The sequence below is a fragment of the Trypanosoma cruzi genome, genomic scaffold, assembly GCF_000209065.1.
Source record: "Trypanosoma cruzi strain CL Brener 1047053516625 genomic scaffold, whole genome shotgun sequence".
NCBI lineage: Eukaryota > Euglenozoa > Kinetoplastea > Trypanosomatida > Trypanosomatidae > Trypanosoma > Trypanosoma cruzi.
Genome location: NW_001849324.1, coordinates 22,188 through 38,471, shown reverse-complemented (window position 1 = coordinate 38,471; position 16,284 = coordinate 22,188). Strand labels below are relative to the sequence as shown.

Below are 16,284 nucleotides of genomic sequence, written 5' to 3'. Positions count from 1 at the left end.
ATACGATCAGGTCCGTCCTCAGTACTTGGGCGCACTGGACGCCTCATTTTCCAAGTCGTCCACACCCACGGCGGGTCTGGTGGCGGTTTTGTCCAACACGGCCAGTGATGGCACGTGGGTCGACGATTACCGCTGCGTGAATGCAAGCGTGACGAAGGCAGCGAAGGTCCACAATGGTTTTAAATTCACGGGGCCTGGGTCCATGGCAACATGGCCCGTGAACAGCCGGGAGGATAATAGTCACTACGGCTTTGTGAACCACGATTTCACTCTTGTGGCGACGGTGGTCATCCACCAGGTTCCGAAGGAAATCACTCCTTTGCTGGGTGCAAGTCTGGGGGACGGTCCCGGCAAGAAGATTATTGGGCTGTCGTACGGCATGGATAAAACGTGGGAGACGGTGTTTGATGGGACAACAACAGCACAGATAAACACTTGGGAGCCTGGGAGAGAATACGAGGTGGCGCTCGTAATTCAGGGCGGCAACAAGGGCTCCGTGTACGTGGATGGTGAGCTTGTGGGGAGCTCGGAAGCGATACCAACACTTGAGACGCGTGGGGCTGAAATCACTCATTTCTACTTTGGGGGTGATGAGGGAGACAGCGACAGCAATGTGACGGTGACGAACGTCTTTCTGTACAACCACCCACTGAATCCCACTGAGATGCGTGCAATCAAGGGAAGGGCACCCGTTTCGACAAGAGGTCCGGAAACCCAAGTGGAGGATGGAACGGAAAGGAGGCATATCCCTCGGATTGAGGGTGTGCGAGCCAATGCGCCTGCTGGGAGCGGACTGCTGCAGCTGCTTCTTCTGCTTGGGCTGTGGGGCTTTGCGGCTGCGTGAGGAGCGTGCGGCTTCAGTGTGGAGCACTTGCGCTTTCCTCTGCAGGACACACACACCGCTAGGAATAAATTTTACTTTGTGAAGAATAATTTGTTTTTTAAATTACTTTTCTTTTCTTTTGCTTGATGATTTAGGGCAACCACTGTGGACGTTTTTTCTTTTCTACTCTTCCCTCTTTAATTGTTTCTTCCGCACTCTTCCTGCGAGGGGTGCCGTGTGTTTCCGCCCAACTGCTCCACTCGCACACCCACCGACACGCTCATGACGACGGCCCTGTGCGCCTCGCCTGCTGCACGCATGAGGCGGGGCCGCGACGAACGGCGCGCTGAGGGAGCCGTGACGTGTGGGCGTGCGACGAGGGCCTGTGGGGCGGCGCACACATTTCTTCCCTCTTGTTTTGTTTTCTTTGCGGCCAGGGCTGGCAGACACCCGCAGCGCCACACACACACAGCCACACCCTGCCGCCGTGTTTTTCTTTTTTTTTTTTTCTTTTTTTTTTTGCTGCGCTCAATCTCCCGATGGAGTGACGCGACTCCCGTCATGTCTGCGTGCTTCTCTCAGTCCCCCCACACACGAGTGACTGTGCTCTGCGGGCCGCACTCACGCGCCGATGAGAGGGCTGAGGGCAGCAGCAACACGCCGATGACCCATGAAATATAAACGATGTGCGGACACACGGAGGGTCGGACGGTTGAAAGACATTTAAATATCTAATTTTTAATGTGCGGGCAAAATATACAAACAGTTTGGTGGGCGCACACAGTAACCAGTGAATTTTTGTGTGATGGGTTTTTCTTTTCTTTTCTTCTTATTTGTGTGTAGCCGTAATAGAGGACGACTTTTTTCAATTTTTTTTTTTATTATCTTTTTTATTTTTCTTTTTTTATCTTTTCTTGTTTTCTTTTTTCTTTCCAGAGCGTGAGGTGTGGAATGAAGATGATTTTTTTTTAAAATTTAATAATTTTTTTATGAATTGCCGCTGCTTTGGTCTGCAGTGCAGTATCATAAGTTTGGGCAGTCTTTTTTCTGTTTATTTCTGCCATGCACTTCTGCTGTACATTTTTGTTTGTGCGTCCCCTCACATGCTCTGCTCCTGTTTTTACTTCTTTGCCTCGTGTGTCTGCAGGCACACACAACCACATGCACGCACAAGATGCGCATTGCAGTGGATTTGGATGCTTCTTTTGTGGCGTGTGCTGGCGGTTGCGGGTGGCTGCTGCTTCCTTTAGTGGGCATGAAGGGGAGGAGGGGAGAGGGAGCGCACACCGCGAGTCACTCTTCCTGCGGGTGTGATGCGCGCGATGGGCTGCGACTGCTGTGGAGGGCCGCATCCCTTCGGTGTGCGCTTCTCCGCCGTTGTGCCGTGCGTTTGCGCATGTCATTTGTTATGCGCGTGCGTGCTGGGCATGTGTTTCCGGAGCGTTGGGCGGCCACCACCATTCTTTTGCGGCTTGTGTGAGTGGGCACGTGCGGATGAGGGTCAGGGCGCATGGAATGAAGGAATGGCTTGAGGAAAGGGGAATTTGATTTGGAGGGTGTTTGCACCGGATTCATTTGGCTGCGGTGGACACATGCACGACGGATGTGTTTCCGCGTAATGGGGAGGATGCGACAGGATTTTACGAAGTGGCCCGTCAATGCAATATGGGTTTCATGGCACTGGGGCACAGTGGTCTTCCTGCAATGGCTGGTGAGGGCCACTAGTGGACCGGTGTATTTATGCTGCTGCTGCTGCTGCTCGAGGAGGCGTAGAAGTGCGATTTGAGGTGAGCGGCGGAGGGGCCACACATCCCGCAGTGATGGTCGTCGTTGGCCCAGCGGGTGCCTCTGAAGGTTTTGTTGGATGCAACGTCCTTATGCCCGTCTCTGGATGGCGGCATCCCTGATGCAGCCAACGAACGGGGCTGGGAGCGACGGTGAGACGCAAGCACGTGTGGATGTTTGGAGCGGCCGGCGCACCGCACGCTGAGAGCATGGCACGGTGAGTACCGGACCCAGAAAAGGGACACCGCGTGGGACGTCAATCTTCACTGCAGCGACCGCCACCGAATTCGGATTTGCTCGCACCTTCTGCGGTCCCTCTTCCTCCCTCACTTCTGTGCCGAGGACTGTGCCGCGGGATCCAGCAGCGCGATGTTTGGCCGCAGGAACATGGCCCGAACAAATGGTTTGTGGGAGGGGATGTGCACTGCGACGAGAAGGAAAAAAATGTTGCGAGACGACCACCACGACAGGACCGGAGTGAAGTTGTGTTTTGTCCACTTGCGCGAGGGCGGCCTGCCACCTGGTCGGTTAGGAGGATTATTTTTTTTTTGCGTCGTTGCGCTTACTTTTTATTCCGCTGCGTTTTCATGCGGACCTGCGAAGGGAGATTTGCAAGAAATTCCTGCAAGGCGTCCGTGCCGTCGTCGGAAAGGCGGAATCCCCCCTGAAAAACGCTACTTTATAAATTTGTTTTGGGCGGGGAGTTCCTGTCGATTCACTGCGACTTTGTTTTGCGGATTTGATGCGTGTGTTTCCGGGCGGTTCGGTCTGCGCCCCCGGCCCACTCGGATGCGGTGTGCGCGTCGACGTGAGGGTGCCTGCCAGCCGTTTTGTTGCCTCCCCCGCTGTGGCTGCTGCCGCTGCCTTCTTCCCCTCCTGAGGTCCTGCGGCTTTTTGACACGATGTTTTGGAGAAGGCGTTGCCGCTCTTATCGTCCATGGTATTTTGATTCTGGTGTCGCGGTCAGGAGACATTGAACGAGAGGGTTTTTCCCCCTTTTTTTAATTTGCCCTCTCTGCCTGACGGCCAGTTCTACACAAGCGTGCTCCTCGGCACCTCAGTTGGTGCTGGCGGGTTGCTCACAGTTGTCACTGGCAATCGCATGCGCCAACTCTTCTCTGCTCCTTTTCAGTGTCGCATTTTTTTATTGATTGACGGACGCCATTCTGTCCGGCGTGTCACTTTGATTGGATTGTGTGGGACTGCTCGCCAACGCCATCGGAGAAAGCAGGCCGACTTTTTACGCATTTAATTCCATCTTGCGCGCAGGTATTTTTTCACATGTTCTGTTGGGCACTCAAACAGCGAGGAGTCCGGAACTATGCGTGCGTGGGATTCTTCCTGCCATGTGGACTGCGGGCATCACCGAGGGGCTGCCACCTTTACTCCGCAGAGTTGTTGTGTCTCTTTGCGGGGTTGGCAGGGAAATTCCATGCAGCCAGCTACTGCTGGTGTGTCCCCAAATGTTGTCACTCCATGCGAATAATGTGCTTCAGCGAGTGAAGGTGTTGATTGGGTTTGTGTGCACTCTGATTCTGTTTGCTATTTTGTGCGGGCACGCAACACTTGAGTGGTGGGAAAATGGAGCGGGGCGATGCGTGGCTGCGTCTCGCCCATTGTTCACTGCACGATGGTGTGGTGCACATTGTGGTGCTGACTCTGCGATTTGACTGCGGTCCCCTGTACGGCAATGGTGGTGGGTGGACGAGAGTGTTGACCCGCGGCGTGACGGTGGGATCGTGCCTCCTTTTCTCTTTGTTTCTTCCCTTTTGTGAAGGTGTGCACCTATTTTTGGTGTCGGTGATGGGGCAAACGGACAGACAAAGTAAATAAAACAAAATAAAAAAGGGCGGTAGTGTGGCGGTGTTTTTGCCGGTTGCACGTCTCGTGTTGCTGCGGGGGCGGTGGGCCTCGACTGCTTCACCGACAGGCGTTGCAGTGCGGCTGCATGGCGCACCGACCGCCCTGCCGTGCGAGTGCCACGTCCAACGCCATTGGGACTGCGGGACGAAACAGCCGCGACTGTCCTTTGGAGCCAGCGGCACCTGCATGCCGCAGTTGGGCGGTGCGAGTGGGATGCTTCACCGCACGGGTGTTGTGATGGCACCTTGCAGCGGCTCTTGTGATGGTTCCGACGCTGCAGCTCGACATGTGGCGGGGAGTAAAGTGTGGCCGCAGTGGACCATGAGCAGCACCAACATGAGGCTGAGTGATTTCCTTCGGAATTATGCTGGCGGCAGGGCGGCCGTTGGTGAAAGACTACAATGTGACGACGGAGGTGTTTGTTCAGGGGCCGGATGATTACGTACAAGACCAGCGGCCTCTTGAAGAAATTCTTAACTTAACTGCGCACCAAGCGCTGGAGGCCATTACTAGGCCTCTTCACGAAGGTGTGCTCTCTCTCGGGCAACGTAGGGACTATGAAAGAAAAGCATACGATCACTCCTCTTGCAAGAAGAACACCAAACGGAGTGCTTACGCAGGTACTGACAGAAGCGAGGCGGGAGGCAGAGGAAAGGCTAAGACGAACGCAAGAAATGAAATTTACCATTTCCACTAATATCGAAGAGGTACTGTTTAAGGGAAGAGTTTGCGTCAACGAAATGAGGCTGAACGACTTTCTTACGAGGGAACTGGACGGCAGGGGCATTGTGGACACCAACCGGGATGCCATGCTGGAGGAGTTTTTCAAGGACCCCACGAGGTATATCCGTGGTAAAGGAGCGTTGAACGAGATACAGGCATCAGGTCGTTATTTGGGTATGAAGCGAGCTGTAAAGGGTGAAGTGGTCTTCGACGAGGATATACGCAGGCTATGCGATAAGGGTGTCAACAATCCACCGGGGTGGTCATTGGCTGCTGCGGACGTAAAAGCAGCTGTTCATAACTCCACCAAACATTTCTTGGATGCAGCTGCCGAGGAGGCGAGGAACCCAACGACGACGAGCGCACCGGAGAAACTGGAGGGATTGTACGAGTCTGTGCACAATGCGAGGCGGAGCCATGCGGTGGAACTTCCGGACGGCGATGAGCGAAAGAAAACGGGGACGGGAATGGGGGTGCATGAGGGGAAGCCAGAACAGTCATGGTCGTACAGGAAAGTTGGCAACACCCTCGAAAAGGATGACGCTGTGCAGCAATGTGGTTCAGCACCTCCCGTGTTGATGGTGCTTGCCTCGGAGAAGGGATGGCCGTACTCGTGGCATACGATACAGGATCTTCCTAAGGACGTTTTTGTGAACTGCGAGGTGGAGCGAGCGTGGCAGATCGTCAAGGGCGATGTAACCGCGTGGTCCAGCCCTCACGGTGGGACTGACTTTAAGCCTGGGCGGCGTGTGTTGATTGGGATGCCGGGATCGGGAAGTCGATGGCTGCCGGCTCGTACCTCCTCTACCAGCTGCTGCACTGCGATGCCACGAAACTCCAAGTGGTAGTCCACTGTTTTGGAGAGGAGATGCGTACGTGTCTGACAAGACCAGCAGGACGGTGACAAGATGCGGCGATGAGGACATGTGCATCTCGGAGTTGAGAAGTTTGAGGGGGCATGGGAGGAATGTGTATATTATCTACGGTGTGGCAAAGGAGGGAACGCCGCCACCGAGACATTTTGCGCCTTATGATAGATGGGGCATGATTGTGGTGCCTTCCCCAAACGTAGCCAACTATGATGAGTGGGCGAAGCAACTGCAAGCCGCGCGAATCATCGTGAATTGCCCCGACGAGGTGGATGTGAAGGCGGTGTGCGCCTGGATGACGCGTGGCGGGGCTAAAGAGAAACAAGCGTAATGCTGGAAAGAGGTCAAAAAACACATGTATCTTTTGGGACCGATTCCACGTCACGTCTTTGATGAGGAGGCGTTTAATGGACGCTGTGGAGCGGTGGAGTTTGCATTGCAATCGATCAACGAGGTAACTGTGAAAGAGTACTTTTCACGGGGAGGTGAGTCGCCATGGTGTTCTGAGGATCCGTCCCACAGGCTTGTGAAGGTTGTTCGGGAAATATACGCAGGCGGTGTGATCCTTTTCAATGCACCGCTGTCTGCTTGCCTCGAGGAACGGACATTGGAACGCCTCCCAAGTGTAGCAGAATAAAATAGCTTTTGAGGCTGATGTTGGCGTCGAAGGACAATATTTTGCCCATATTTTTTGGATGGTTTGCTTTGAAATCGTTCACGGAGAGTGCCTTTGTCAAGGCAATGGCGACGAAACTCACGGAGTTTGAGCCGCCAACAGGACGTCAAGCAAAGCCCTGCGTTTTGTAGTTGGCCCTGAATTGCATCCCAAGGGAGATGAGGGTTTGCTGCCGAGTGAATATGAAAAAACGATCCGTAAAATAAAGTACGGGGTGCTGCACAAACCGTGGGCCACAAACCTTCCGCTGGTGGACGGCTTTTTCTTTGTGGAGTCAAATCCAATGACGCTGGTTGGGCTGCGGATGATTCCGGCGGGTGGGCACCACACCACCGCCAGCACTGTGCGGCCGTTCACTGAGTGTCTGGCGGCATATTTTAATGGTTGGGAGGAATTGTTCCGAGACATGTCGTGGGATATTATGTATACAACACTTAGGCAGCACGCCGATGGATGACTGGCGGAGACGTCATGTCGATAATTCCAATAGTGTGAGCGACGATAAAAGCCGTGAAATAGCGGTGTTTTGGAACGGAAAAGGTGCGCCAGTAACAAGTGTCAGTGTCATTGGAAAGCTCCAGAAGGGGCGAGGCTCTCTGAGGTGGGGAATAACCACAGAAATGGGAAAATAAATTAGGGAGGGAAATAGTTTTTGTTTTTAGTGAAAAACATTTGGTGTTTTCATACACCACGTTAATTGTGTGTGCATACGAGGCATAATTGGAGAATTGCCCCGGTATGAGCGAATCATTGTTGCTGGCGGCATTGCGGTATCACTGCATTTTTTATTTTATTCTGTTGTTTTCCAAGGTCCATCACGAACAGAAGCATCTCTAAGGGATGGACGAAGATCAATTTCTATTGAGGAAATGGCGAACTCTGTGTAACCGCGTGGACTGAGGCGCCGTATACCATTGATGGATGAGGAATCGCTTCTGCGTGTGTGGCTCTTTGGGTGACTGCTTGCTCCGCGTGCGCTGTGTTTGTTGGCTGCGGGCTGTGGCCGTATCCCGTTGTCCGTGGGACTGAACTGGAGGCGATGATGGCGGTGGGTCTTTTCTCGTTCTTGTCCATTGGTGTGTGGCTGCTGGCGGTGTGTGCGTTTGTTGTGTAGACGCTGCCTTGCGTTGACAGTCGCTGTTTGTTCCCGGTGCGCTGTTCTTCCTTCTCCTGTTCCGTGTGTCTGTGTGCGTGAGTTGCTGTTGGGAGTGGCTGCGGCGGGGATGATGGTGCCAATCACGGTGGATGGGTGACTGTGCCCACTGTTGTGCTCCTCACTGTTTTGTCTCTTTGCTTGGCATGCTTCCTTCTCTCCCTGCTTTTTCGCACACACGAAGGAGAAGCGTTACGACCAAGCGCTAATCGCCACTGTGAAATTGCAAGGCACTGAAAGGAACAACAGCACACCGCCCACGCACACACATATTTATATGCTCTCACGTGTTGCTGCAGTCAAGGCACCCCGCACACACAACCGTTGCGGCGTGAGCGGATCCAGCGGCAGGAGGAGGGAAGGAAGAGAGAGTGAGCCGCAAATGCCCAGCATGTCCCGGCGTGTGTTTGCTTCCGCGGTGCTTCCGCTCTTTCTCTTCGTGATGATGTGCTGCGGCACTGGTGGAGCCGCAGCCAATAATAGGGGGGCTTCAGGTCAGGAATCTTCACCGGGAAATTGTATTGATTGGAGGGATATTAAAACAGGAGAAAAAGTGGGTGCGCTCCATGCTCCCAGTCTTGTTGAGGTGAATGGTGATGTGTTTGCCGTTGCCGAGGCGCAGTGCACGAAGGATGAAGGATGTATTTTTACTGGAATTGCCTCGGAGCTCCTGGAATTGAGTGATAAAACGAAAAAAAAGGAGTTGGATGAGAGCAAATTGAAGACACAAGTACTGGATGAATGCTCTTCTTCGGAAGAAGGTCAATGCCCCTCACAACCAGTGAAACAGGACGGTTCCCAAAGAGTGATGAACATACATGTGGGCCGGCCAACAACAATTGTGACGACAAGTCAGATTTACATGCTTGCTGGAAACTACAGCCGTACAGCTGCCGCTGGCACTCAGAAGAGTAAAGCACATGAATGGGGACTCTTGCTGGTGAGAGGGAACGTCAGTGAAGAACAGGGCAAAAAAATAAACTGGAATGATACTTACCGTTTTCTCTGGACTGATTTGAAAAAACAACACGAATCTTGGTCAGGACTGATTGGCGGCGGTGGATCGGGTATTAGGATGGAGGACGGTACGTTTTTGTTCCCAGTGGAAGGCACGAATGAAAAGAATGGAACGACCGTTTCGCTGATTATATACTTTTCGGCCAATGAGGGTTGGACGCTGTCGAAGGGGATGTCTGACGGTGGCTGCAGTGATCCCTCCGTCGTGGAGCGGGAAAAGGGAAAACTCATGATGATGACTGCGTGTGATGGCCGCCGCAGGGTGTACGAGTCCGCTGACAAGGGGGAATCGTGGACGGAGGCACTCGGGACACTCTCGCGCGTGTGGGGCAACAAACATAAGCTACATGAGAGGGGCGTTAGAAGCGGGTTCATCACAGCGAGGATTGACGGTGTTGTTGATAATAGAAATGTGATGCTCGTTACTCTGCCGGTGTATCCCAAGGAGGACAGTAAAAAAGAAACGGACAATAGAAAAGGAAAACTCCATCTTTGGCTGACGGACAATACGCACATTGTTGATATTGGGCCGGTGTCCGATGATGACGCTGCCGCCAGCTCCCTGTTGTACAGAAGTGGTGAAAGTGAAACTAACAAGAAGGAGGAGTTGATTGCACTGTACGAGAAGGAGAAGAGCGATGAAGGAAAACCATCACCCGGTATGGTCTCTGTGCTTCTGACTGCGCAGCTGCAGCGTGTGAAGGATGTGCTGGCGACGTGGAAGGAAGTGGACGACCGTGTCTCCAAGCTGTGCCCTTCTGAGAGCGCTGTGCAGGCTCCCTCAACTGACAGTGCCTGCAGCGATGTTAAGATCACGGATGGGCTGGTTGGCTTTTTGTCCGGCAACTTCTCTGGTAGCACATGGAGGGACGAGTACCTCGGGGTGAACGCCAAAGTAAAGAATAAAGATGGGGCAACCGAGGATGCAGGGGCTGCGAGGACAACAAAAACTTCCGATGGTGTGAATTTCACGGGAGCGTGGGCGGAGTGGCCTGTTGGCAGTCAGGGGGAGAATCAGCTGTACCACTTTGCGAACTACAACTTCACTCTTGTGGCAACGGTGTCCATCGACGGTGAGCCAAAGGAGGGTTCTCCCATTACCTTGATGGACGCGAAGAAAGTTGACGATAATAATCCCGTACTTTTTGGACTGTCATACGACAAAGAAAAGAAGTGGATATTACTGTGTAGTGACGGGCCGATCAAGGAGCACAGCAGTGCTTGGGAGAAGGATACAGCACACCACGTGGTGATTTTGCTACGGAACGGCACTCAGGGCTCCGCGTACGTCGATGGTCAGCCTGTGGGTGGGGATGTGCCCTGTGAATTGAAAGTCACGGAATCGAACGAGATCTCCCACTTCTACATTGGAGGGGGCGAACGCAATGCAGGCGACGCAGGGAGCGAAGAAGGCTTGTCAGTGACTGTGACGAACGTCCTGCTGTACAACCGCCCGTTGAGTACTGCGGAGATTGGCGCCTTCAACCCGAATAAAGTCCTCATTCCACCTGTGGTGCCTGACAATGCCCAGGGAACCCAGTCGCAGTCGTCTTCTGGCGGGAAATCGCCGTCGGGGCATAAATTGTTGAATGAAAATGAGGGTGCGGTCGGTGGCAGCACGTCCCCATCAACACCGTCCACTATAACGAATTCAGAAAAAGAGCAATCCGTAATTCAGCTGCCTTTAGGAATATCCTCCGGTGGAAAAAAAAATGTGGATGTCGCTTCTCCATCCGATGGTGATCCAAGGGTGGGAGCAGAAGCTGGAGGTGCTGTGCAGGGAGACAAAGCACCCCAAACTCCTGTGGATACCCCCGACACAGCAGATGCAAACGCTCCTACCGCTACGAAAGTGGCTCAAGTTGGCCCCGCAGCTACAACTGAGGTGGGCGCGAGCTCCGGTGCGAATGAGGAGGCCGCGGGAGGAACTGATGGGCAGGAGGAAGGAGTACATGCACGGGACAGGGGAGTAAATGCCACGGCACTCAGCAGCAGTCTCGGAAATGTGTCGCAGGGGAATAACAGCGATGCCGGCACTGTGCGTGGGAGCGGACTGCTGCCATCGCTGCTTCTTATGTTGGGACTGTGGGTGTTTGCGGCTCTGTGAGGCGTGACTGGCTGCCGCGTGGGACACTTGCGGCCTCCCCTGCACCGACACACACGGTAATAAATTTATTACTTCAAATAACTTTTATTTACCTTTTTCCCTGTTTTTTGTGTGTTTTATATCCCCATTTCTTTTTTTTTTTTTGCTTTTTTGGGGCAATCACTATGGACGTTTTTTTCTTTTCTACTCTTCCCTCTTTAATTGTTTGTTGCTGCACTCTTCCTGCGAGGGGTGCCGTGTGTTTCCCGCCCAACTGCTCCACTCGCACACCACCGGCACGCTCATGACGACGGCCCTGTGCGCCTCGCCTGCTGCACGCATGAGGAGGGGCCGCGACGAACGGCGCGCTGAGGGAGCCGTGACGTGTGGGCGTGCGACGAGGGCCTGTGGGGCGGAGCACACATTTCTTCCCTCTTTTTTTGTTTTCTTTGCGGCCGGGGCGGGCAGACACCCGCAGCGCTGCACACACACAGCCACACCCTGCCGCCGTGTTTTTTTTTCTTTTTTTTTTTGCTGCGCTCACTCTCCCGATGGAGTGACGCGACTCCCGTCATGTCTGCGTGCTTCTCTCAGTCCCACACACACGAGTGACTGTGCTCTGCGGGCCGCACTCACGCACCGATGAGAGGGCTGAGGGGAGCAGCAACACGCAGATGACCCCATGAAATATAAACGATGTGCGGACACACGGAGGGTCGGACGGTTGAAGCACACGCAGCCATCTTTTTAATTTTCTTTTGTGGGCAAAATACATACAGACAGTTTGGTGTGGCCACACGGCAGCCAGGCGATTTTTTTCTTATTTTAATTTGTGTGGAACAGTAATGGACGATTTCTTTTTATTTATAATTATTTTGTGCGATGGGGTTTACATAAGACGAAGGGGGACGTTTTTTTGTTTTCAATAAATATTGTGTGAATTGCCGCTGCTTGGGCTGCAGTGCAGTGATGAGTTTGAGCGGTCTTCTTGTTGTTGTTTCCGTTATGCATCTCCGCTGTACATTTTTGTGCGTCCCTTCACATACTCTGCTCCCTCTTTTTCTTCTTTGCTTTGTGTTTCTGCAGGCACACACAACCACACACACACAAGATGCACATTGCAGTGGATTTGAATGCACCTTTTGTGGTGCATGCTGGCAGTTGCGTGTGGCGGCTGTTGTCTTCTTCCGTGGCCATGAGGAGGGGGAGAGAGAGGGAGCGCACCCCGAGTCTAATTTCCTGTGGGTGTGATGCACCGCGTGTGGCTGCGTTGAGTTGGGCTCCGTGTCCCATTGAGGGTGGGATGGCAGGAAATTTTGTTGCCGCGTCATGGATGGATGAGGGTGCACTTGCGCGTGTGGCTGTTGTGGTGGGTGCTTGCTCCGTGTGTGTGCTGCTGCTGGGAGTCGTGGAGATGTATCTGGTGATGCGGATGCGGTGGTTGTGCCGATGGATGTGTCGTGTGCTCCGAGTGACGGCAGCCTGATCTATCGCGTGTGTGTGTGTGGGCGTGGAAGAAGTGTTCTGCTGCCAGTGCCGAGGCTGAGTGTGAGAATTATACTTTCAGTGGCTTTGTTGTGCGCATGCATTGCAGAGATGGTGAGCTGGCTGCTGTGTGCCGTGTGGCCAATGCGGTGCACACATGTGGCAACTGTGCTGCCAGCTGTGCAACGAGGGAGGAAGGGGCCACCGTTGCCTTCACGATGAATGTGACGACGCATAAATACGCCGGCCCTTATGAATTGTGGTGGCGTCAATTTTTCCCCGATGGAACCATCCATCCGCCTGCACGGAGCGGCGATGCTGACCGTACGGGGATCTGTCAGTTGCCGCCACCCCGTGAAGGGAAGGATGACACAAAATCTGGCGAGACAACTGCGCCGCAAGTGAATGCTGAGCCGTCACGTCAGAACGAGGATTGGCGACAGTCTGCGGCGGCTGGCGGACCCAACACCGTCGATCAGAGTCCCGCATCCAACACGGCGACCAACACGTCCGTGACGAGGCCTGAGTTTGCCTTTGTTCGGAACATAAAAGTGACTCCGGCACCACCCGGAAGAAGGCCCACGCCTGTCACCGAGCCGAAGGGGGATCCTGTTGATGATGCGATGAGTGGTTCAATAAATGTTGAGTTACTGCAGGGAGCCGATCTATTTGTTCCGCGGACGACGCTGGTGCAGCCGAAGGATGGGATTGTTCCAGTTACGACGAGGGATTCATTTGCTTCACCCTCCCTTGCCAGTGCTGGTGGAGTAATTGCTGCTTTCGCCGAGGGTCACACAGATGCCGAATATCAAGGTGGTCAATTAAGTAAGCCCTTTTCTTCTGATGTTGTTGCGGGGTACATTGACTCTGCGTGGAATTGGTCCACTGTTGTTGGTGAGGTCAATAAAAGGATACATGGATGGCACACACTGTGCCTGGTGCAGCGGAGGGAGAGGAGAGTTTGGGTGTTGTGCTCCGCCTCACAACAATCACGAAGGGCAACGGAGTGTTTCCTTTTGCGGGAGGCACTGATGTGTCCTACGAAGGTGGGTGTTGGAGAGAGGGTGGCTTGGAGCTGAAACTGTTTGTGGGCGATGTCACGAATCCCACGGGTGGCAAGCGGAGTGAGTGGATCGAATGCGGCGACCCCAAACCACTCTTGAAGCGGATCCCTTCTGCTTCTCACGAAGGGTGAGCGGACGGAGTTCATTGCTTCTGGTGGCTCAGGTGTTGTGGTGGAGGATGGCACCTTCCTGTTTCCTCTGATGGCGAAGGATGAAGCAGAAGACGTTTGCTCCACGATCATTTACTCGACGGACAACGGCAGTAACTGGGCGCTCTCTGAGGGCATGTCCCCTGCGGAATGTCTTGACCCCGCGTCAGCGAGTGGGAGGGATCACTTCTCATGATTGTTGACTGCGAGAACGACCAGAGGGTGTAGGAGTCGCGTGACATGGGGACAGCGTGGACGGAGGCCATCGGGACACTCCCAGGCGTGTGTGTCAACTCAGGATCGGGAGACTCTCAGAAGGAAAGCCTGCGTGTGGATGCCTTCATCACCGCGACCATCGAGGGCAGGAAGGTCATGCTGTACATTCAGAGAGGGTACGCCTCGGTGGAGAAGGAGGCCACTGCGCTCTACCTTTGGGTGACGGACAACAACCGCTCGTTTTTTGTTGGACCGGTTGGCATGGACGATGCTGCTGCGGATTGGGAGCTCGCCAGAACCCTGCTGCACTCGGATGGCAGTTTGCATCTTTTACGATGGAGGGGCAACAGTGAACGCAGTGTCATCTCACTTTCCCGCCTGACGGAGGAACTGAGTGCGGTCAGGTCCGTCCTCAGTACTTGGGCGCAAAGGGACATTTTTTTCTCCAACTTTTCTATACCCACGGCGGGGCTTGTGGCAGTTTTGTCCGATGCGGCCAGTGATGGCACGTGGAACGACGAGTACCTCTGCCTGCATGCAACGGTGACGGCTAATGCAAAGAAGGTCAAATATGGATTTCGATCCACGCGACTTGAGTCCAGGGCAATATGGCCCGTGAACACTCGAGGTGATGAAGTACGTCATGTATTCTTGAGACACCACTCCACACTTGTGGCGTCGGTGAGCATCGAAGGGACTCCGAGTGAGAGCACTCCTCCACTGACTGCGGTGTTGGCGGACACTGCGTCCAATCATACCGTGGGAATGTCGTACAGCCACAATAAAACGTGGTACACGTCGATCGAAGGCAAGACAACAACACGGAGGAGCACTTGGGGGCCGAGGAAAGAATACCAAGTGGCACTCATGCTGCAAGGCAACAAGACCTCTGTGCACATTGATGGTCATTCGCTGGGGGAGGAAGAGGTGCTGTTAACAGGCGAGAGGCCACCTGAGGTACTGAGGGTTCGCTTTGACGCGTGCGGTGGGCACGAATCTCGTGTGACGCTGACGGACGTTTTTCTGTACAGCCGCCCACTGAATTCCACTGCGATGCGTGCACTCAAGGGCAGGGTCTCCGCTCCGACGAGAGAAGCGGCTCCGACACCGCCCGAGAAGATTCGAGTATTTGACAGCGTCAGGGAGCACGCTGCTGGGGATATCACAGAAGAGGAATGGATGGGCACAACACCCCTGGACACGAATCCCCACTACAAATAGTCACCTCGCAGGGTGTGGAGCGGCGTGAGTTCCGACGACCGCCCCGCCTCTCCCAACGAAGTGAAATTGACACTGCGTGATTTGGGCGGCAACAACACCGTGCGTGCGTGTTTTGTGTGCCGCTGCTTCCTCTGGGATTGTATTTGGGTCGTGGCAGTCTGTGAGCCACGGAGTGAGGATCTGCGACGCCTCACGGAGAATACACGCCGCATTGCCCGCGCTTTTTTATACCACTGTTTTTGTTAGTTTTACTATTCGTTTATTTTGTTGATGTTTTTACTTTTCAATGTTTTTTTACTTAATTTAGCCGAAGTAGTAAGTACTGTCATTTTTTCTTTTCGTAATTTTCGGTTGCTGCACACTTTCATGAGTGACGTGTTCCCCCTTTTTTTTTGCTTTTGTTGTTGCCCACACGTTGTGCCGGCCCTGCGGCTGTGTCTTCCACGGACTGCACGAAAGGAGGATTGGAAGAAAAGGCCGGATGCCGCAATGACGTGTGAAGAATGCTGTGTGGGCTGGTGGAACAGTGCGATCTCTTTTATTTATTTTAATTCCGCTTCTTTTTTTGTTGGTGCGGGCAATATGTATATACACGATCACACGGTTGGTCGTCTTGTGCTGCTCGGTCCATGAAATAAAAGTCCTGCCGCATCAATTTTTCCATTAATTTTTCCTTTTATTTTTAGGAGTTATCCCGGACCCTCATCTTTTTTTTGTTTCCTTAAATCCCTGCGGTCTGTTTCTGTAGTTACCGTATCTGCTGTCGCTTTGTGTCTCCGTGTCCCGTTGACTGTTCCTCTGCTGACTGTGCAGTTGACATGCCCTCGTTCCTTTTCTTTCTCTTTTTTCCTGCGGGAGGCACCGATGGTCCGCGACGACGATTGTTTGTGCTCCCCATTGCGATGGCACGAGGGTGACTGGGCGCCCTGATGAGTGCACTCGGAGGGAGAGCGGATGGTGTGCGCCGTGCCTCACTGTGAGTGTGGGGCGTAATTCCAATTTGTCGGAGAAGAGAGAAGTAAAGCACAGCGCCGTGGATTTGAATTTGACCCTTCGCTCTTGTTGCGGCCTTTTTTTTTTTCACGGTGCGAAGCGGATGGCGGTGCCTCTGCGTGCGTTGTGCGGCGGGCTTTTATTCTTCATTTTTTTTGCCC

General features: G+C 53.5%; 2 protein-coding genes and 2 pseudogenes across 2 annotated transcripts, besides 5 other annotated features; all 4 read left to right on the top strand.

Moving 5' to 3' along the window:
- Nucleotides 1-844, top strand: Tc00.1047053510115.70 (trans-sialidase, putative; the record flags this gene model as incomplete). Its single annotated transcript, XM_803458.1, has 1 exon — nt 1-844. A coding segment is annotated over one exon (844 nt), but the record flags the coding sequence as incomplete, so codon positions are not given.
- Nucleotides 1-16,284: a sequence feature (areas not merged during assembly with more than two copies in the genome that could not be assigned to a particular haplotype).
- Nucleotides 1,314-1,344: a microsatellite.
- Nucleotides 1,693-1,755: a sequence feature (A-rich).
- Nucleotides 1,784-1,814: a sequence feature (AT_rich).
- Tc00.1047053510115.50 lies at nt 5,029-7,371 on the top strand (annotated as a pseudogene).
- On the top strand, nt 8,170-11,016 carry Tc00.1047053510115.30 (trans-sialidase, putative; the record flags this gene model as incomplete). The annotated part of the gene is made up of 1 exon (XM_803457.1): nt 8,170-11,016. The coding sequence occupies one exon, from the start codon at nt 8,170-8,172 to the stop codon at nt 11,014-11,016; it is 2,847 nt and encodes a 948-aa protein (XP_808550.1).
- Nucleotides 11,099-11,168: a sequence feature (A-rich).
- Tc00.1047053510115.10 lies at nt 12,965-15,130 on the top strand (annotated as a pseudogene).